Source organism: Hippopotamus amphibius, chromosome X, assembly GCF_030028045.1.
Source record: "Hippopotamus amphibius kiboko isolate mHipAmp2 chromosome X, mHipAmp2.hap2, whole genome shotgun sequence".
In the NCBI taxonomy this organism is placed as follows: Eukaryota; Metazoa; Chordata; class Mammalia; order Artiodactyla; family Hippopotamidae; genus Hippopotamus; species Hippopotamus amphibius.
Genome location: NC_080203.1, coordinates 73,509,207 through 73,533,414, shown reverse-complemented (window position 1 = coordinate 73,533,414; position 24,208 = coordinate 73,509,207). Strand labels below are relative to the sequence as shown.

Genomic DNA, 24,208 nt, shown 5'->3' with positions numbered 1-24,208 from the left:
TGAGCTTGTCTTGCATTTTGTATTATGAGCTAAACATCTCTCTGTCTTGATGTTCCACTAGCACCTCAAACTTAACATGCCCCAAACCAAAATTTTCATCTTCCCAATCAAGACTTCCTGACCTACTACCTACTTCTGTTAAAGGCATTATCATTCTCTCATCTTTGGCATCATCTTTGAATCCTATTCTTTTTTTTCACTTTCACTTCTCATCCATTGCTACGTCTTGTTGATTATACCTCCCTTACTTCACAATATCTCTGGCATCTCTTCTCTCCATATTACCATTTCTACTATCCACTCCGGTAGAAACTGCTAATACTTCTCATCCATTGCTACGTCTTGTTGATTATACCTCCCTTACTTCACAATATCTCTGGCATCTCTTCTCTCCATATTACCATTTCTACCATCCACTCTGGTAGAAACTGCTATTACTTCTCATCTAGACTATTACATTAGCCTCATAACTGGCTGGTAAGTGTTGCTGAATGAATGAGTGAAATGAAAATGAATGAATGGCATCCCTACTTCAGGTTTCTCACCACTCTAATCCATTTATACAACAGTCAAATTAATTCCCTAAAGTACAGCTCTAACCCTATTATGCTTCTACTCAAAACAGAGGTTCCTACTTCCAACATGATTAAATAAATTTTTGTTTTACAGTTAAGGTATTTCACATTAGGAGTTCTATTTATCTTTCCAAGATTACTTCTAATTCCTCTGAAACATTATCTCCTTATTAGAGCAAAACTGGACTATTCACTTCCCCACACTTACTATATGTTCTCTTTCATCTTGTTCATATTATTCCGATACCTGTAACAATCCTACCCATCAATCCAGGCCTATCTCAGACATCACCTCCTCTGAGAAACCTTTCCTGACTCCCCATCTTGGTGGTTCTTTCCTTTCAAACCCCCCAATACTTGAATGGTACTTCTTTTCGATCATTTATGACCTATGTTGTATTATGGCAATAAAGTAAAATTTGTCTTATCCTTGTAATTTGAGAAAAGAAATGTGCTTTATTTATAGCTGAATACACTGCAGGGCCAAGAACAATACTTGTATGACAAGTTCAAAGTAAATATTTTAGGATAGGGTAAAGAATGAGTAAATAAAAGGGAACACACAGGAGACAGAGGAGAAATAAGTGATAAGACCTGGGTTCTAAAACAATGTATTAACCCTTATACATAGCATGATAACCAAATTATAGCCAAATCTCATTTATACTTTTGAGCATTTTTTACCATATTTCTGATGGAAATCCAAATTTATTTTTATTTTAACACATATATAATGTTTTACTATGTGCAAGGTACCATTCTAAGTTTTTTATATGATAATTTACTTATTAATTCTTATAACAACCCTATTTTACCTTATTTTACAAATTGGGAAACCGAGGAATGGAGAGTAAGCAATTTGCCCAAGATTACAAGGTTAGTAAGTGGCAGAGCCCAGGAAGCCTGACTTGAGACTATATGTACCATGGCTATATATTGTACCTAAAGATAACAGATATCACTGACTTCAAAATCTGAATAAATTGAAAAGAGTTTTTGAAAACCCAGAATCATTATCATAACGTTGCCTTATTAAAATGTGTTACAGTACAGTGATGAACTGAGGAGGCTGCTATGATGTAGAGGGTCCCTATATTGAATGTACCAAAATGCCCAGCTTTTTGACTTTTTTTTTTTAGTTTTCCTGTTTTTTTCTTTTTTTCTCTTATGTCACACTGCTGTTTACCACTTACAACTATCAATGTACCTAAAATGTCTTCATCCTTTTTTCAATTTACTAGGAACTGAGAACTAAGCTTACCAGAAATATATTATTAAATAAGAGCAAACAGGACTCTGAGGAGCTTCTTTTACAAAGTTCCTTATGCTTTGCTACAACCAATGATCCTGTATCTTACACTGGTTTCAGGAGTGAATTCCATTAAGTTGAGGCTAAGTCTGATCCATAGATAAATCAGGCATTATCATATAATTTTTGCTGACTGCATAGAAGAGTTACATAAATGAGGGTCCTAGAGGTTGACAATACTCCCCCAAAAGTGATTTATATCAGCCTAAGTTTCATTACCAGAAGATGTCATATTATTTCCTAGTTATGGCATCAAACAATACATTTCTCTTATTCTTACCTTTGCTCCACCCAAAAATCCCAAGGAAATGGCAACCCTTGCTCGTAGATCTGGCCTGTCTTTGGGCCACACATAAGAGAGCATTGCTTTTATGATTTTCCGACTATCAACATCTTTTAACTGTTGAAAGAGAGAAAAGCTGTGAGTAACATGTCATTTCAAATATAACTATAGTTCAATAATGTAGAATTATGTAAATATTTGAGGCAAACATGAAAACATTACAAACATAACTTTTATTTTGAATCTAAGGTCAACATCTTTTAAACTCAAACTATTTCAATAGACTTTAAAAAGCTACTTATTTCTCTTAATTTATTACTTTTAGCTATAGCCATCCTCATATTGCCAAAAGTTATCCATGTATTATGTATTTACTTATCTATTAAGCTATCAAAATATTACATAAAATGTAAAAAAATTTCCATATTTCCATCTTTGTGGTCAAAATCTTTATATATGTTTGGACTCTTTATCAGTATGTTCATGTAAAATATTTTGGAACCCTAAGTCCAAACTCATGATAGAGCAAAGTTACAATATAGTGTTTAGGTAAGTGTGAGTCTTGCCATTGACTATATAGAACAGAAGTTGGGTTATTAAATATTTCAACAAAAACAAAATTTTCCAATTATGCTTAATCTGACTTAAATCTACCATAGATTTTTCTTTTTCCCAAGTTCCCGAGGCAACATTCCCATTAAATCTTTTTGTTTTAGTTTCAGCTTTTAGAAACAGAATATTAAGAATGAAAACCACAGTTTCCAAAGCCAAAATAAGATACACACACACACACACACATTCCCAAACTACTATATTATTTTAGTTGGTGAGATAATCCCCATTTTAAAAATTGAAGTATCTATGTAATTTCTGTAAAAAGTATTAAAAAAGAAAAAAAAAACACCTCCTAGAGTAATGGAAATAAAAACAAAAATAAACAAATGAGACCTAATGAAACTCAGAAGTTTTTGCACAGCAAAGAAAACCATAAACAAGATGAAAAGACAACTCTCAGAATGGGAGAAAATATTTGCAAATGAAGTAACTGACAAGGATTAACTTCAAAATATATAAGCAGTTCACACAGCTCAATTTCATAAAAACACCCAATCCAAAAATGGGTGGAAAACCTAAACAGACATTTCTCCAAAGAAGAAACACAGATGGCCAAAAAACACATGAAAAGATGCGCAACATCACTAATCATTAGAGAAATGCAAGTTAAAATCACAATGAAGTATCACCTCACAGCAGTCAGAATGGCCATCATCAAAAAATCTAGAAACAATAAATGCTAGAGAGGGTGTGGAGAAAAAGGAACCCTCCTGCACTGCTGGTGGGACTGTAAAGTTATACAGCCACTATGGAAAACAGTATGGAGGTTCCTCAAAAAACTAAAATTAGAACTACCATATGGCCCAACAATCCTGCTACTGGACATATACCCTGAGAAAACCATAATTCAAAAAGAAACATGTACCACAACGTTCACTGCAGCACTATTTACAATAGCCAGGACATGGAAGCAACCTAAATGCCCATCAACAGATGACTGGATAAAGAAGATATGGCACAGAGATACAATGGAATATTAGCCATAAAAAGGAACAAAACTGAGTTATTTGTAGTGAGTGGATGGACCTATCATACAGAGTGAAGTAAGTCAGAAAGAGAAAAACAAATACCATATGCTAATGCATATATATGGAATCTAGGAAAATGATACTGATGAACCTAGTGGCACGGCAGGAATAAAGATGCATATGTAGAGAATGGACTTGAGGACACGGGAGGGAAGCGGAGCTGGGATGTAGTGAGAAAGTAGCATTGACATATATATACTACCAAATGTAAAGTAGACAGTGGGAAGCTGCTGCATAGCACAGGGTGGGATGAGCTCAGTGCTTTGTGAGGGACCTAGAGGGGTGGGATAGGGAGGGTGGGATAGGGAGGCTCAAGAGGGAGGGGATATGGGGATATATGTATACGTATAGCTGATTCATTCTGTTGACAGCAGAAACTAACACAACATTGTAAAGCAATTATAATCCAATAAAGGTGTATTAAAAAATAAAAAAAATTAAATAAAAAAACATTAATGCTCATTGTTGGTGAAGGTGTATGGAAATAGGTACTCTAATACACTGTTAATGAGAGAGTGCACTGAAATAATCTTTCTGGAAAGCAATTTGATATCTGCCATAAGCTTTTAAAATAATTCTGCCCTTTGTGTTGAGAATTCCACTTCTGGGAACTTAATGCTTTAAAAAAATCCAAGTTGAATCAATTTTACTTCCTAAAAATCTCTTGAATTTGTCTACTTCTCTATTTCCACCACAAACGCAATCCAAGCTATCATCATTTCTCACATAAACCACTGCAACAATCTCCTAACTGATCTCACATCCACTCTGCTCCTTGTCCAATTAGTTCAGCCTGCAATCAGATATTACTCTCTGTTTAAAACCCTTCAATGGCATCCTATCATTCTTAGGATAAAGATCAAAGTCCATACCATGGCTCTTATGAGGCTCTGCTTGGCCTGGCCCCTAGCTACCTCTCTAGTCATGTCTTACACTACTGTTTTCAGTGTTCATGCCACACTTCCTTTTTTTCAGCCCCTCAAACAGACTATAATCCCTCCTGCCACAGGGCCTTTCCACAATACCTTTCACTTTGTAATAAGCTCTCTCTGCAACACCAACCTGACCTCAACTTCTTCCAAGTAGTTTCCTGCCAGCTCAAGCAGCACTTCCTCAATGAGGTCTTCTTCCCTAACCCCAGTCAGGATCCTTGGCTGTATTCTCTCACAGAACAGTATTCCTTTCCTTTCAGAGAATCCATTTCAATTATAAACTACATATTCGGCAATGTGATTATCTGATTAACAACTACTCACCTGCTAGAATTTAAATTCCACATGAGTAGTAACTTTGTCTTGTGCTCACTGTTGTAACCCAGTACCAAATACAATGGCTGATACACAGTAGGTACTCAATGAACATTTACTGAATAAGAAGATGATGTTTATTCCCATACTGTTGTAATAGGGAAAAAGTTGGGTTTAGCCTAAATGATCAACAGTGGAGAATCATGTAAACAAGGTCCAATGAATGCAAAATATAGCTATTCAGAAATATATGCAAAAAAAAAAAAGAAATATATGCAGTGACACAGAAACATGTTAAATGAAAAAAGCAAAGTACAAAACTTATCTTTCATGGAAAAAAATGTTATGTGTGTGTGAGTTTACACATGCATACAAATGGATCTGGAAAACAATACCCCCAAAGTGTTAACATCAGTAGCTGTGAATAGATGGAATCATTGATGATTTTTTATATTCTTTTTGCTTTCTTGTTTTCTGTAGTTCACATACAATAAGAAGAAAATTTAATTCATTTTAAGGGGGGAAAGTTAGACAATTTCAAGTAGATTAGCATAGCAAATAAAGGGGAGAAGCTGTCAACATATAAGAAACCCAGGACATCACATTATATTATACAAGGTAGTTTTTACATTATAGTTATCCCATCCAAGTCTCAGCAAACTGTTTTCTAGTCTCTTTTATTCAGTTTACTGAGTAAACAGTAACAGAAATAAAACTGTTCATACTGTACTGAAAACAGGACTACCTTCTTGAGCTGCTTTAAATACACTGTATTGCAAAAACATGAAATGCCGAAAGTATAGTTCTTAGTGCTTTATTTTATCACAAATATACTCACATATATGAGTTCTCATAACTGATAAGGTATTTTTAAAAAGGGAATAAAGCTACAATTTTAAAATTCACTTTTCCAATTGAACTATTACTAAATAAATATAATTTAATGTGTTATAACATGAACTGGGACATTTCAACCACTTTCCCATTTCCCAAGTTTTGTCTGTCTTATTTTTCTTGATGGAATGATGGCAAAAAGGCCCTGTTTCCACATATCTTTAGAAATGCTCTCTCATCAAAAACCTTCTATAACACACCCCAAAATTTCTTCAGTAAGGACACAGCGAAGTTACGGCTAAGAGCAAGAAAATTATTCTAGTTGGCTTAATAGTGCATAAAATGTCACCACTTCATTTAACAAAATGGGTTCTGAAGTTGTGTAATCATGCATTATGAGTCCATTAGGCTGTAAAGTACATGTCTTTCACTTATAGTTTAGATGAACTACAAAGTTTGAAAAATAATATCTTTTTTTAAGAGCAGGCCAAATCAAAGAGGCATTTCAGAGGCTGAGGCACATATTTAAAGTATTTTAAACTAACTTATTCCTGCTGAACAAGAGTAAAATAAAACTGAAGGCCTCAATACAGATCCTGAAAGATAATATACCACCTTTCAAAATCACCACACTTAATTCATACTGGATATCCAATGGTAATCATGAAAGACAAAAGAATTATCTAAAGCTGAGAAGAGACCAGTCACAACTTGAGACTGAATCAGGTATCATCTTCACGTCAACTAATCTTTTCATTTCAGGCTGAGCAACACAAATAGCATATACACCATTTTAAGATCACAATCTTAAAGAAAAGGTGAGAAATGTAGGAAATGGTCAAGGAGGATAACAAGAAATTGAATTATTTGAAAACATACTATGTAAGGAGTAATTATAGTATAGAGGGAAAAAAACCCAATGATTTAAGAAAGTTTTTTCTCAAGGATCAAAATTCCTCAAGTAATCAATGGTTGATATCATAGTAGTTTTTCTTTAAGCCCTGCTTACACATAAACAGAAAACATGAAATTTTATGAAATTCTTTAACCGTTCTGTTTATAATCTTCACAGTAAATAGAATTTAAAAGTTATTTTAAAAACATAACAGTGATGACTACATCCTGACCAAAAGTTCTCTAAAATGAACACTACAGAAATATCATTAAAAAGCCTGTAAAAGTAAACAATCTACTTTCCTCCTCTGCTAACATATGCAAAGTGGCCTTCTTGCTGTAGCTAGATAGTCTCAGATTCAAAATATGAAATTGATATTTTAAGCCCCATTACACTGTAAAACTACTATTACATTAGTATGAGGAATAAAAGTTTTTAAGAAGGTCTCAGCTATATACTGGAATTAGCCATAATAAAGGAAAGTAATTACATTCAGAATAAAAACACAAGAGTAACAAAAGGAGAAATTCAAATTGGCTCACTAAGATCTCTGAATGGTAACAAAATTGTACTGAACTTTTCCCCCCTAGAAAGGAGTTTGGAAGAAAAGATTTGGAGACAAAAGAGATCTGTCAAAGAAGAGATGAAAGTAAGTGCAAACAAGCTGGACAAAAAGAAAACAGCAGGTGCCAGAGAAAGAAACCTGATTGATACTAGAAACAATGCCCAATAAATATTTATTCAATTAATAAATTAACTACTCTTAAACACGAGGACAATTTCTAGCAGGAATACCTAAATGCTTGATTTATTAAGTCATCACAACTTCTCACAGATTTTTAAATATTTACTTATTTGGTATTAATATATAGCTTAATAAGCTTTATGAGGTTGGGCAGGTAAGAAAAAATAATGAAAGGAATATCTACTTGTACACAGGGAGCTGAAACAGCACAATCACAGCACAGTAGGCCAAAAACAAACACGAAAGTAACACCGGAAGCACCTGACCCTGTAGTGTACTGCTTATATGCAGCAGTGCTCAATTCAACAGCATGACCTGAGGGAAAGATGCAGCTGTTCATAGTCATAAGCGCTGTAAGTGAATACCTATAGCTACTAACCATGTCGATAGGGCACAAAAAGGACAATTATAAAAATTAAAATACACCTGAAACAGCTTACCTGGTAGAATTTTCAGATATTAAAGATAACTGTAGGACTTCCTTGGTGGCACAGTGGTTAAGAATTCACCAGCCACTGCAGGGGACAGGGGTTCGATCCCTGGTACTGGAAGATCCCACATGCCGCAGAGCAACTAAACCTGTGCACCACAACTACTGACCCTGTGCTCTAGAGCCTGCGAACCATAACTACTGAAGCCCATATGCCTAGAATCCGTGCTCCACAGCAAGAGAAGCCACTGCAATGAGAAGCCCGCACATGGCAATGAAGAGTAGCCCTCGCTAGCCACATCTAGAGAAAGCCTGCACAGCAACGAAGACCCAGTGCAGCCAAAAAAAAAGGTAACTGTACAGTGATGAATACATTTTGCTTCTCAAGTCAGTAACTTCATATTTCTCACCAGAAAAGGCTATCTAGCACTGAAGCAAGAGCAATTTTTTTCTACCAAAAGTCCGCTCATTTCAAGGGAGTGGCGCCCACTGGGCTTCGAAAGGAAAATGAAAGTAAGAAAAAAGAAAATGATCTTTTGATAAAAGCAGCAGAATCACCTTTTCTTTAGCAGATGAATTTATGTAAGAATTCTGGTTTTAGACATTCCTAAATTTCAATAGCAAGAAATGTTCTAACTCACAATCAAGGGATTGATTTAGAAGGAAACTACCTGGGGGCAAAACTTATGGAGAGGAAGAAAAAAATATACCAAAAAAATCTGGATGCTATTTGTTTTGTATAAATGTGGGCTACAGGCTTGAATGTTTTCTCCCTAAAGAACTAATTTAGCAGAGAATTTGGAAATGCCCACAATTTCAAAGATAAGCAAACCATCCAAAGAACTGTCTCTTCAATCCACGCTAAAGATAACTAACTGCAATTACAGGAATAATTTTAACTACTACTTCAATACTGTTAGGGATAACAGTGGCTTGATAAAAGCTAGGTCAAAAGATAAGAAACTTGAGTAGCTATCTAACGGAAAAATCTAGAAAGTAAGTGGAAAACTTTTCGCACATTATTGGGGATATAACTATAATGAGTTTATGGGTGGGAGAGGAAAGATATATTAATTCTCAGGAAAAGCTTTGCAATTATTGTTACTTTCTCTATACCTCAAAGTTTGTTTTCTAAGCTCTACTGGTCTGAAAGTGCAATGAAGAGTTTATCTGGCAGTGAAAAGGCCCTAGGAAAAAATGGCTTATTCTACATATGAGATGGATTTGAACCCAACAGTCAATTTAATAATTTATAATTTAAAAAACTACCAAGTTGATATTCCCATTGGCCAGTCAGTGAATTCTCTTTTCCAAAGGGAAGTCAATTTGAGAAATCAAATGAACGTAAGGTTGCTTGATGATGTACGTAATCAGAGCTGGAAAACAGTCTCTACATGTCATAGGTGTATTCTTGTCCATTGGTATGTGTGTCCACTCATTTTAACAAGCCTGGGGACTTATTATTGCATTCTCTCTCCAACCTCCATCTTTTTTTAATACTCTTAAGTTGCTGTTTCACTTCTTTGATAATATCAGTATTTATACCAAAGCCTTTGATTACTCTAGTAAATGCTAATCTCTCTTTTAATACTACTAGCTTCTGACGCTATCCAATCAATGAGGATATGTTTCTAACATTAAAAAAAGAGTATGTCAAGCAAAGTCCAGGAAGTAGTCCCTATATTAAGTCCTACATTATTTGTGTTTTTATTATGAGTACAGGATTATCTAAATTTACTAACAGATGCTTCTTCAAAAGAGGCACATAAATATGTTTAAATGCAGGAGTAAAGTTCCAAAATCCTTTAAAAATCTGACAATTCTATTATAAAACAAGCAATTCTTTAATTCTTCTATTTTAAAAACAGGAGCTTCCAAATATTGAAACTGCCACTCTTTTTTTCACATCCCCTTTACTATGGCCACAATGGATAAACAAATGATTTAAATACCTTCTGAGCAGCATATTAATGCTTATTAATAGTTAGGAACATACAAGTAGAAATGCATAGGAAATAAAGTGGTAAAATTTCAGTTGGTTATAAGGTAAAATCTATAATTTGTCAGAGTGATAAAATTTCTACATGATAGTTTAGATATTCTGCCATCTAAACTGTTGTTTCTGAACAGCAGGGACTGTGTCTTGTTCATTATTGTATCTCCAGTTACTTAACACAGAGTTACGCATAAAGCAGATATTCAAATAACACATACTTTTAAAATGAATGGATAATAGCAGAGTATAGGACTTACAACAATCTCACATTATAGTAACAGCAGCTAATATCTACTGAATACTTACTATGTGACAGACACTATTCAAGAGCTTCGCATGGTGTGAGGAGTTAACATTCAAATTCCCTTTGCTATGATTACCAGCCCCATCTTAAAGATGAAGAAATTGATACACACAGAGATTAAGTAATTTGCTCAAGGTCATTCCAGTAGGAAGTGATGGAGCCAAGATTCAAATCTAGGCAGTCTGGCTCCATAGCTAGGCATTTAACTACACCTACATATTGCCTCTTTTCTGGTATGGCCTTCATGCTCTATTATTCTATGATTCCTTTTAGCTAATGAGGCAAAAGTAACACAAAGATGGCGCGGAACAAAGGATAAATAAGAGACCAAATATAAAGATTTACAATGATTTTTGCTTTGCTTTTATTTTACTGGAGAATAAAGAATCTATCTTGAATTTTATATTGCTTGAGTCTAAGAGAAGCAACTGCTTTTCCTGTATTAGTCAACATATTTTTGGTGTGTTTAGAGCATTACTTACAAATTATCCTTAAGAGGCCTTGGTGACAATCCTGAAAAATATCATGCTAATGATATATCATGCTATATCTATATATCCATAATATATGGATAAACAAATTTCAGTATTTGTATTAATTTTTAAAAATTCTATTTTATAATACTTTGTTGTTTCTAAAGACAACCAGGACAAATGTTAATACGTAAAAATGGGACACAAACATGAACGTGATGTGTTTTGAGTTCAGTGAAAGAAGCTACATGGGGGATTAAAGAAACAGGGAGAAAAACACTGGAAAGGTTTTGTTACCAATCACCTCGCATCAATAAAATAACTAAAATTTATTTATCTCTCTACAATTTAGAGGGCACTTTTACATAAAATTTGTTCACTTGCCAATAACCCCGAAAATATCATTTCCACTTAGAGATAACATGTATATACTGGTTGGGTTAAGTTGGAGGAAGAAAATAAAGGCAAGCTTAGAGAAAGAGGGCCAGATCGAGAATTGTATAACAGTATTCCAATGACAGTTTTACTCACTTAGAAAAAGTGTAGTGGAATTAAATCTTTTGATTTCAGTGGCCCTACTGTTTAGCTTGTCTGTATAATGATAATGATAAAGAATATGGTGGATAATTAAATAAATGGATCAGGTAAATGGAGGATTAACTATGAAGCTAGGGGACATTCTAGAATCTTTTTAAACCAAGAGTATAGAAGGGAAAACATATATACACACACACATACACATTACTTGTAAAAGCTAAATGTAATTTATCTATATACAAGGCTAGATTATATAACAAATAACCTCAATCAATGCTATTTAAAATAAAGAATTAAATGTTTAGGTTGGTAACTAACTTTTTTTCTTTTGTAGTCAATCATGATATATTTTGTTTGTCTTAAGCCTGAGAAAACCTCAACTATATATTGATCTTTTTTTTATTTATTATTTTTTGGGGGGTACACCAAGTTCAATCATCTGTTTTTATACACATATCCCCGTACTCCCCCCCTTCCTTGACTCCCCCTAACCTCAACTATATAATCATGCTCAATTCATATGGTTTTGTATTAGAAAACCTGCAGTTACATGAGTCAATCAAAATATTCTGGAATATAACAATCTTTAATATATCTATCTTCTCATCGCCTATAAGAATTTCCAGGTACTTGTTATTGTCTCTTACCCCTTCTTTTGGGTCTGTGTGGAGTCCTCCTCCTGCATGACCATGCCAACATGTCCTCTTTTCTATCAGTGGCCATGCCTGAAGAGCCTAGTTGAAAATGATACCAAGCCATCCATTAGCTATTAAAGAATTTAAGATCTTTAGAAGTCTGATCTAATGAATGTCCCCCCAACAAATTCAGAGGTATAGCTAAGTAAAACACCTTCATAATAATCTTACAGATACATTTATACAAAGAATATTGAGATATAACAAATTACTCATACAGAAGTTACTCTCTCTAAACAGCTTTTGAAATTAATGTTTAAAAGATTTAACTTGTAATATACTTCTATTTGACTTATACTGGCTTTCGTAATTACTGCCACTGCTACTAAGGTACCATGCAGTCCATAACTCTAGCATTGGCAAGTATATAATAGAGTTAATTAATTATATCCCACTTGCTTTCCATGCGTATAACATATTTGCTTTACAATTTACATAAGTGATTCTTTTTCTTATTATTCTGGCTTACATATATATATTTAGAAACAAAGTATCTTTTACTATTTCACAGTCTATCTTATGCTATAGTAAATCTGCATACATGTTTTCTCTTTACTACTATGTGGAAAATTTCTTAAGATTAGGGACAGTCTCTTTTATCCTTGTATCTCCCATGGCCCATACCATAGTGTCTTGCACATGGGCTTATTGAATTAGCTTATAAAACAAAGTTATCTACCAATTCCCCAACTAGTCTTGAAAATATGCAAACATCTTGCCTATTATAATTTTTTTAAAAGGCCCTAAATTATTGCTCAGGTTAGAAAAATATAAAAATTAAATCATTTGAAAATATAATAGTTGAAAAGATAGTAAAAATTAGGCTTAAAATTTAAGCTTGCTAACTTTAAAGTGTTTCCTCAAAAAAAATACTTAATAAAGCACATGGATATAATAATGCTTCTTCAGTAGCCATAATAATCAATAATTAATGAACAAGGGCGCAGTTCTTTACAAATACAAATGTATATCAATACTGAACCCTAAGAGTATCAGCTCTGGGCCAAGCTATGAAAATGGAATTACAGAAAGAAAAAGTGCCTCTTGTTCTCACCAGTTGAGACCCAAAGAGTAATAGCCATAAATGGGTTACTGATTTTCGGATTAACAATCTTAGAGCATTTTTAAAGGGAAAACATCAAAAGGTAATATATGTGTGACAATGTCACTTTGTGACATTTTTTTCCCTCTAAAAGACTGAGCAATAAGTTATATCAAGGGGTCTGGTAAACAACACACAAGATAATGAGGTCTTCAAACAAAGCCGAAGATAAAATATAGCAGAAGATAAAATATAAACAGTGGTGTCATAAACAATGAGAAGATGGAGCACCTTCTCCCTTAACTTAAAACTTTAATGATGGAAAATCTAATTCATTTCCACAGTTTCTGCATAAATTAGAACAATGCTTTGTATCTTAATAGCAAATAATTATTAATCAGAAAGAAAAAATAAAGGAAGTATTCAGGAGTTAGACTGTATTCTAACTTCTGAATACTTCGATCTTGGAATACTTGGAATACTTTCGATCTTGGAAATTTGTTTCATTTTAAAGCACTGAGAATTTTTAAAGGTGTCTTTCACTTACATTAGCAATGAAAAATAACCCTCATCAACATGTAAACTCAGCATCACTTACCCCATGGGCTCTAATTAGCTTAGAGTCCCTTGATATTCTGTTATTTGAACATCTTCTAAGGTAAGAAACTTTACTCATTTGAAAAATGTACAGCATTCCATGTATCACATGCAAATTATCAGGATACATTTAACTGTCAACAAGCTGCCATTACATTTATAAAAGTTTTCTAAAAACATTACTCTAGTTGGTATTGATCTCAAGAGATTCAGAAGATTTCTTCAGGGGTAGAAAAATATCAAGATTTCTTTCTCCATTTCCAGTAGCAGAAATATATCTTCTTATTCATCTTGCCAGTATTTAGAAAAAAATAAAAAGGAAAATTATTTGGAAAATACAGAATATGTAGTATAAACTGGAAAACTGTCCAAGGGCTTACACCTTTTCCCTAGTTATATGTAGAAGTGTCTGCTTCATCTTACCCTTGTAGCATCTAATAACTGTCTTGAATTGCCTTTTCCTAGTTTCTGCCATGAGGTATGTCTTAATGACTCCAAGATCTGCAAAAGAGAAAAAAAAAGAGGGAAGAAGTTTCAGAGTGGACAGTTAATGTTCAAAGATTTCTTTTATTGTCCACAAACATACATAAAACTAAAACCATAGCCAATATTAGAAAGATGGTTATGTTTCTAATACATACCTAAAAAGGTAAAAAGTAAAATGTGTGGTCCAAATATAAAGTAAATTATACTACCATTAAGTGTCAAATTGTACTTTCTTTTTGCTCTCTTTCTCTCTAGGTTTCCCTTTGTTTCTGAAAGCCTCTGAAATCTTCAACTTCATTTCTTTCTTAAATGGATTCTATGCTCTTTTCAAACACTCCTCCCTTTACTATATTTTATTATGTTCTACTTTGTGAGTGCTCCCTCTTTATAGTCTTAATCTGAAGGCTAAATTTAGACACTGGTCACAAGATCAGTTGTGCCAAGGCTTGTAAACAGGTGATGGATTCTTGGGCCAATTTTTGTCTTGATAATATTCCAAAAGTGGAGTTCAAAGAAAGCAGAATAAAAAATAGACCTCTGTAAAATGGACACACATCCTAAAATGCACCATCAATTTAGTGTAGAAAAATTTGCTTCTTAAGGTCAAGAATCTCCCAAAAGGCAGGTAATACTTAGGCTTTCCTTAAGCTATAAATGAGTTGTACAAATGGATTAATGTCTTTATATAAAAATCAATGTTGTAAGAGATAGGATTAAGATGGCGGAGTAGGAGGACGTGCGCTCACTCCCTCTTGCAAGAGTACCGGAATTACAACTAACTGCTGAACAATCATTGACAGAAGGACACTGGAACTCACCAAAAAAGACACCCCACATCCACAGACAAAGGAGAAGCCACAATGAGATGGCAGGAGGGGCGCAATTGCGTTAAAATCAAATCCCATAAATGCTGGGTGGGTGACTCACAAACTGGAGAACAGTTATACTGCGGAAGTCCACCCGCTAAAGTGAGGGTTCTGAGCCCCACATCAGGCTTCCCAACCTGGGAGTTCAGCAATAGGAGGAGGAATCCCCAGAGAATCAGACTCTGAAAGCCAGCAGCATTTGATTGCAGGACCTCCACAGAACTGGGGGAAACAGAGACTCCACTCTTGGAGGACACACAAAAAAAATGTGCTCACCAGAACCCAGGCGGAAGAAGCAGTGACCCCATAGGAGACTGAACCAGACCTATCTGCTGGTGTTGGAGGGTTGCCTGCAGAGGTGGGGGGGCAGCTGTGGCTCACCAAGGAGGCAGGAGCACTGGCAGCAGGGGTTTTGGGAAGTGCTTATTGGTGTGAGCCCTTCCAGAGTCCACCATTAGCCCCACCAAAGAGCCTGTGGGCTCCAGCACTAGGTGGCCTCAGGCCAAACAACCAACAAGGTGTGAACACAGCCCCACCAATTAGCAGACAAGCAGATTAAAGTTTTACTGAGCTCTGCCCACCAAATCGGATTAAAGCTTTACTGAGCTCCACCCACACAGCCCCACCCATCATCAGTCCCTCCCATCAGGAAGCACACAGGAGGCTCCTAGATAGCTTCCTCCACAAGAGGGCAGACAGCAGTATCAAGCAGTATCAGCAGTATTTGGTCTTGTGGAACTGAAAACCACAGCCACAGAAAGAAAGAGAAAATGAAAAAGCAGAGGACTTTGTACCAGATGAAGGGACAGGATAAAACCCCAGAAAAACAACTAAATGAAGAGGACATAGGCACCCTTACAGAAAAAGAATTCAGAATAATGATAGTGAAGATGATGCAGGACTTTGAAAAAAGACTGGATGCAAAGATCAAAAAGTTTACCAAAGACCTAGAAGAATTAAAGAACAAACAAACAGAGATATGCAACACAATAACGGAAATGAAAAATACACTAGAAGGAACCAACAGCAGATTAACTGAGGCAGAAAGGCGAATAAGTGACCTGGAAGACAGAATGGTGATCATCACTGATGTGGAAAAGAATAAAGAAAAAAGAATGAAAAGAACGGAACACAGCCTAAGAGACCTCTGGGACAATGTTAAACGTGCCAACATTCGCATTATAGGGGTCCCAGAAGGAGAAGAGAGAGAGAAAGGACCTGAGAAAATATTGGAAGAGATTATAGTTGAAAACTTCCCTAACATGGGAAAGGAAATAGCTACCCAAGTCCAGGAAGCGCAGAGAGTCCCAGGCAGGATAAACCCAAAGAGAAACATGCCAAGACATATAGTAGTGAAATTGACAAAAATTAAAGACAGAGAAAAATTCTTAAAAGCAACAAGGGAAAAACGACAAATAACATACAAGGGAACTCCCATCAGGTTAACAGCTGATTTCTCAGCAGAAACTCTGCAAGCCAGAAGGGAGTGGCATGATATATTTCAAGTGATGAAAGGGAAGAACCTACAACCAAGAATACTCTACCCAGCAAGGATCTCATTCAGATTTGATGGAGAAATCAAAAACTTTACAGACAAGCAACAGCTAAGACAATTCAGCACCACCAAACCAGCCCTACAACAAAGGCTAAAGGAACTTCTCTAAGTGGGAAACATAAGCAAAGGAAAGGACCTACAAAAACAAAAACAAAACAATTAAGAAAATGGTAATGGGAACATACATATCGATAATTACCTTGAATATAAATGGACTAAATGCACCAATCAGAAGACACAGACTGGCTGATTGGATACAAAAACAAGACCCATATATATGCTGTCTACAAGAGACCCACTTCAGACCTAGGGACACATACAGCCTGAAAGTAAGCGGATGGAAAAAGATATTCCATGCAAATGAAAACCAAAAGAAAGCTGGAGTAGCAATAGTCATATCAGATAAAATAGACTTTAAAATAAAAAATGTTACAAGAGACAAGAAAGGACATTACATAAAGATCAAGGGATCCATCCAAGAAGAGGAGATAACAATTACAAATATATATGCACCCACTATAGGAGCACCTCAATACATAAGGCAAATGCTAACAACTATGAAAGAGGAAATGCAAGGCAGAAATATAGACACAGGTGTAGAGAACAAACACATGGACACTGGGTGGGGAAAGCGAGGAGGGTTGGGGGGGAATGAATTGGGAGATTGGGACACCAAATTGTACACTCTAAATATATGCTGTTTATTGTCAAAAAAAAAATTCAATGTTGTACACTACAAAAGAGCAAATATTAAATCAACCAAAAAACAACCTCCACACAACCTACACACAAAAAAGCTAATCAAATTACTGAGAAAATTAACTCAGTTGTTTTCTAGAATGTAATGAATGGTAGCAGTTTCTGTTTATGTATACTTATAATTACATAAGGCATTCCCTGAATTATAAAAATTTCAAAAATTCTAATAGCTATTTGCACACTGTCTTGCCAAAGTCAAGCTCCTACAACACACCATGTACCCTCAAACCTCTACAAGCCTTCTACTATCAATGATACCTTTCTGGTGCTTAACTCAATTGTTTTCCTCACTGCCTTTCACCATACTTAGAACTCATACAAGCTTTACTCCCTCATTTTCTTATTTTTCATAAAGCCCCCAGTTCAAGTAACTATACATCAGCATGATATTACAAATGTTTGCACATGCATATGCAATTTAATCTTCTTTGACTTTCAAAATTTGCCCAGTTATCTTACAATGACTCCCCGCCTTCTTTATTCTCTCTCAAAACATTGCAGATATATGGCCAATAGCTAAAAGATACACGTTGGTGATACACTTAAAGTAACAGCAAAAACATACTTTCTAAAGTGATATTGGTCAAAATAAAGATAATTTACCAAAAAATCTAAGCCCTTGAAAGTACCCATAAAACCCCTTCAAAATTTCTAGCTATCTCTTTATCTTTCTCTAATCAAACCTTGTTTCCCTTTTGCAACAGGATTCAAGGTAAATAATTTTTAAATGTTCACATTCAAACTGAACTTCTAGTACTAAGATAGCATTGTAAAATTATGAACTATCTCAGGCATATAAAAAGTTTAGAAAACAATATAATGAACACAATGTGTATTTGCTGCCCCACCTAAGAAATAGATAAAAAGCCCCTGACATGCTCCTCTATAACGTCATCTCCTTCCTGTTTCCCCAGAGAAAATCAGCATTGATTATTTAAAGCATCTTTCATTGCAAAAGCAAAAGTAACAGTCACATAATGTGTTAACTCCTTTTGAGGGCTAGTCCCACCACTATTTAAAATATTGTTTCTATGGGAAAAAAAAATGTTCTGACTTCTAAACAACAGACTTACAAACACTTCTGAAACTCAATTGTAAGTTAGGGATTACCTCTACTTTTAAAACTGTGAAGGAAGAGGTTTATATCAAACAAACAAACAAAAAAAAAAAAACAAAAAAAAAAAAACCCGAAAAGCAAAACAAAAACCACTTAAAAATGGAGGAGGGCAACAAGAGAAAACAAGATGATTAATTCTTTGAAACTTGATTTGAAAATTAGAGGGTTGGACTAGATGCTCTCTAACGTCCCTTTCAACTCTAAAATTCTATGATTTTTACAGAATAAAATGAAAATGCTACAGTTATTAACTGGATATTAAAAATCTTAACTGAGAAGACTGTGTTTCTTTCTTCAATAAATCTAGCCTCTGAATTTATTTATAACACCATCCCTCCAAAGACACACACAGAAATAAATCATATATTACTGAAAATAACAGACAATGACTACTGTACACAGATACCATACAAATGCAGTATACTGAAAATGACAATCTGCTAGTCCATCTGAAGAGGCATATAAGTTAAAACACTGGAGAGTCATGTTTATTTTATCTAAAAAAAGAAGAAATTCTGGAAGAACCTAAAAGTCAAGAATTCTGTGGCATCTGAGCATAATAATGCATGCTCTCATTTAGATCAGCACTGTTTGTCCACTAATTAATAAAAATATTAATCCTTGATACTGTTGCATAGGCACAATATCTTGCTCTGTGTAGACATTCAATTATTATTTACAAAAATTTTTATCAACACTAAAACCATCAATCTAGCAGATAGAACTATCTCCACGTAAATGAGACTAAGACTCAAGCAAGGAGACTAATAAAATTGAAACCTATTCCATTACAGTTACATTTTTCCTTTAAGGTAAACATTCAACTTTACTAAAAATAATCCTATTAAATAACTCTTTAGTGATTACCAAATATGATTGCATCCTTTTTTAGAATAGTTAGCTTTCACAATACAAATTATGTTCAGTGTTCATGACACTTGAAGAATTACCTAATAATAAAAAGAGATTAGGGGCTTCCTGGGTGGCGCAGCAATTAAGAATCCGCCTGCCAGTGCAGGGGACATGAGTTCGATCCCTGGGCCGGGAAGATCCCATATGCCGAGGAGCAAACCAAGCCTGTGTGCCACAACTACTGAGCCTGTGCTCTAGAGCCTGCAAGCCACAACTATTGAGCCCATGTGCCACAACTACTGAAGCCTGCATGCCTAGAGCCTGTGCTTTGCAACAAGAAAGCCACCACAATGAGAAGCCCAAGCACCACAATGAAGAGTAGCCCCCACTCGCCACAACTAGAGAAAGCCCATGCAGCAATGAAGACCCAATGCAGCAAATAAATTAATAAATAAAATTAATAAAAATTAAAAAAAATTTAAAAAAAAAGAGATTAAAGAGCAGTTTATAAATTGTCAACCCATCAGGGATTTTGGAGTCAATTATATATTCTGCATTGCTGAGGCTTTGGAAACAAAACTAAGTTTACAATTATCCATCCACGATGCATATAATGCTTAACAGTATCAAATAGTCATGCATGAATATTGTTATCATCTGATCATTATAAAACTTAAAACATTTAAAACTAAGCTCTCAACACACTTTTAAAGAGAAACAATTTAAAATTACATTTAACTTACTTTAAAAGTTTAAAAGTCTGAAAAAAATTTTATTTAAACTTGGTTTTCTTCCCAACTTCTTAGAAACTAGCTGGGGGTTATGGAGAAAAGGAGAGGAAGTAAGGGGGGAGGTAGGTGGGGGACTTGAAGCGTAAGAAGGGGAGAGGGAGAGGAGAGAAAATGTTAGATTGATTGACTTCTTAGATTTTGTAGTTATATTTCTCAACTGTAAGTTGAAGCAATAAAGATTTCCTTCATTGTGTTAGATATTTAATCAATTTGGGTTGAATGAATGAATAAATGGCAACATAGCTTAAGGATCTTGGGAAGCTCACATCACCTAAATATGCATTCATTAAGTCACAAAACCCTCAGGTTGAACTACATTGCTACAAAATTTGATGACTCTAGAACAGGGATTGGCAATTTTTTTTCCTCTAAAGGGCCAGATAGCAAATATTTTAGGGTTTGCAGGCACATAACCTGTCACAACTACTCAACTCTGTCACTGTAGCACAAAAACAGCCACAGATAATATACAAATGAATGAGTGTGGCTGTGTTCAAATAAAACTTTATTTACGGACACTGAAATTTGAATTTCATCATTGTCATCTGTCAGAAAAAATTATTCTTCTTTCTATTGTTTTCCCAACCATTAACAAATGTAAAAAAAATTCTTAGCACAGAAGCCTTGCAAACACAGGTGGCATACTGGATTTGCCCCAATGGCCATAGACTGCCAATTCCTTGTTTAGATGATTTCTAAAATACCTACAGCCTCTAAGGATTCTGAGAATGCCATAGCAAAACATAACACCTCCACAAAAAAATCACCACCACCACCATCACAAAAAAATCAACTCATGAACAAAAATTATCCACAGAATTCCCTTCTTCCTCAATCAGTCTTCCTTTTTATATCTCTGAGGGCATAACACCAACAGCAAGGCCTATTCAGCAGTCTGAGCAAGAACTCTTCATAGGGTTTTTATGTTTGTTTAGGCAACCTCTGTGAAGAAAGTTTGGACCTTGTTTCCCATTCATATAAGAAACTAATTTATCATCACATTTCTGTCATCATGAAACCGTTCTCTGCGTCATATGTTTCATCTAAGTGGTGTGAAATTCCATGCTGTTTCCTAGTAAAATAAAGAATTACAAGGCCCTTTGCCAAATTTAGGGCAATAAAAACTAATGACTGGATATTAAAAGGTATAAGAAAGAGAAAGAAAGAAAGAAAGAAAGAAAGAAAGAAAGAAAGAAAGAAAGAAAGAAAGAAAGAAAGAAAGAAAGAAAGAAAGAAAGAAAAAGAAAGGAAGGGAGAAAGGAAGGGAGGGAGGGAAGGAAGGGAAAGAAGAAAAGGAAAGGAAAGGAGAGGAAAGGAAAGGAAAGGAAAGGAAAGGAAAGGAGGAAGGAAGGAAGGGAGGGAGGAAAAGAAAGAAAAGAAAGAAAGAAAGAAAAAGAAAGGAAAGAGACGATAACAACAAAAAACCTTCAGAACTAATTCATTTTAAATCATGAAATTAGGTGGAAAATGCATAAAGAGAACCTTATCATACTAAGAGTAATTCACCATGGGCACATTTTAGACACATTTAATAGTGAATTATTTCACTGGGCTGGTTTATTAGAACCCAAGAACTTTGGGAAATTGATATGAATCCTCAGTGATTCTAAGATTCCTAGCCCTACTGTGTTTGTGGACAGAATGGAGACATTATCACACATTTCACACTGCAGCTGGAATGCTGAGATAATGCGAAAGAAGTTGAGAAAGTGGAATTTGACCTATTTTTTGTTACGTTACACTTTGAACTTTCAGTCTTATGTTTACTAATATGGACTTGGGAGAAAACTCTTAAGAACATTTCTTAACTCTAAGTTCCATAGCTGGACAATGTGAATCAGTAGCAGACCTGTCACTTTTGTTTAGTTATATTTTTCTATAAATGCTCTCACTTATGTTTGTTGCTTTTTACAGATGTATCAGACTGCCACTGATGGGCAAATTACCTGGAAAATTACCCTAAACTCATACAAGATAGGATTTTCATTTACTTGGGTCATTCTGCATGACTCACCTATGCAGGTCATATCCAAAATACTTTAGTTTTCTTTATACGCATACCAACAAAATCTAGTAACAGGCAGTCCTTTGGTAGGAAATATGTAACATAACCTTTGCTTGTAACACAGGTACAGGCTAAAAGTATTGATATAAACATAAACCCAACTCCAGGGCTTACAAATGATACTTAATGAGTTCCTGCTGAGCACTAGATGGAAAAGGTATTTTGAAGAAAGTATTTGGTTTTGTGCATTTTAAATGCCTTTTGGCTTATCCATATTTAGTCTCTTTCTAGCATGCTAAAAGTTAATTTCTACTGCAGAGGTAGGTAAACACGTACATTTGGGGCTGATAGCAACCTGCCACTCCCCTCAAGATAGGTGTCTCCTCTTTATCTCTTTGCTACCCCTTTTATCTCTCTTCTTATGTGTTGGTAGATTTCTCTTTCTCTTCTATCTGCCTATTTTTTTTCAATTATTAATTTAGTATTGTTAATGGCACTCAAACCTGAGAAGATTGCTAATCTCTACTCCATTATCTCTTCATGGTCTTACTGAACAGAGACAAGATATAGAACACAAATGTGTATTTCTGGTAACACAATTATTACCCAAAACAACTAACTTAGTTTCTCAAATGAAAAAAAAAAAAAAGGAATCTTTTCAAAAGATATTGCATCCCTTCAAAAATATATACACAAAAATGTCTTGGGGACTTCCTAGGTGGCGCAGTGGTTAAGAATCCACCTGCCAATGCAGGGGACAAGGGTTCAAACCCTGCTCTGGGAAGATGCCACATGCCACGGAGCAACTAAGCCCGTGCACCACAACTATTGAGCCTGTGCTCTAGAGCCCATGAGCCACAACTCTTGAGCCTGTGTGCCGCAACTATTGAAGCCCACATGCCTAGGGCCCGTGCTCCACAAGAGTAAGCCACTACAATGAGGAGCCTGCGCACCACAATGAAGAGTAGCCCTCGCTCTCAGCAACTAGAGAAAGCCCGTGTGCAGCAGCGAAGACCCAACGCAGCCAATAAACAAATAAAATAAATAAATTTATATTAAAAAAAGTCTTAATTTTGCTGCCTCTCATTTACCTATTTGAGCTCTGAAAACCTGTCAGAGTTTTTTCTAAAAATATCCACTCTTCTTTTCAATTGCACCCTGAAAATTCATAAGGTGACCACAATTCATGCAATGACTAGAACACTTGTTTTCAAATAATGCCAGGAAGAAAACTGACAGCTCTCTTAGAAGCGTTTTATGAGCTGTATATTTTTCTAAACGCTTTCAAGAGAAGTACCTAGAGCCTTAAAGTCACCCTAAGAATGTTTCAAGAGTAAACAAACATTGCTCTAAATTGCCAAATCAACTTTCTTAAATTGGATACACTGTTGCAATACAAAAAGATTTTTATCTTAAGAAATGTACACAACAAAAAATTTAAATAAGTGTCGCTTACATTTTAGGAGTTTATAGTCTAAAGCTAACAGATGCAAACACAAATATAACAGCAAGACAAATGCAATGGTAAGATGTATCTTGACTGCCTTTCCACCTTCATCCACCCAAAAATACCCTTCAATTTTAGTTCATCCCTGGACATGCTTAGCCCAGAACAGAAGAGCAGATTCCACTGAAGGTCAGGGTAGTTAGTATCAATATTTTATCCACTTTTCATATTTTAATTTGGATCTTAGTTTGCTAAGGTATTTTTGTATTATGAAGCAACATGGATTGGAATCAGCTATACTATAATCATTTTTAGTAAGAATCACAGTGGCTACCATTCACTAAGCAATCATTATCTGGCTGGCCTTCTGCCCAGAACTATATTATTTCATTTCATTCTCACTACAATCCTACAAGGTATCTACTATAATTATTATTCCCATTTTACAAACTAGATACTGAGGCTCAGAGATGCTTCCTTGCTCAAGTTCATACAGCTAGTAAGTGGTGGAATGGAGATTGACATTTCTAACATTATCAATACTAACAACATCAACAATGTAATTGGACCTAGTGAGTTTGCTCTTCCTGATTGATAACTGAGAAATGCCTCGGTTAATTTTTCTAACAAGGAAGACGTGCCGTTGTTTGTTTTTTTGGTAAAAGTATCAATGCTATTGCGATGTTAAATACAAAGAGTGACATCACCAAACTTCAAACTGTACA

At 35.1% G+C, this 24,208-nt stretch overlaps 1 protein-coding gene across 1 annotated transcript in view; it reads right to left on the bottom strand.

The window, feature by feature from the left end:
• Positions 1–24,208, bottom strand: part of ABCB7 (ATP binding cassette subfamily B member 7) — a 110,279-nt gene that overhangs the window by 43,910 nt on the left and 42,161 nt on the right. Inside the window, exons 2-4 of the mRNA XM_057718412.1 lie at positions 14,029–14,106; positions 11,919–12,005; positions 2,165–2,284 (exon numbers count right to left, since the gene is read on the bottom strand). Coding sequence (XP_057574395.1) covers positions 2,165–2,284; positions 11,919–12,005; positions 14,029–14,106 — 285 coding nt within the window. The remainder of the gene's footprint in view (positions 1–2,164; positions 2,285–11,918; positions 12,006–14,028; positions 14,107–24,208) is intronic.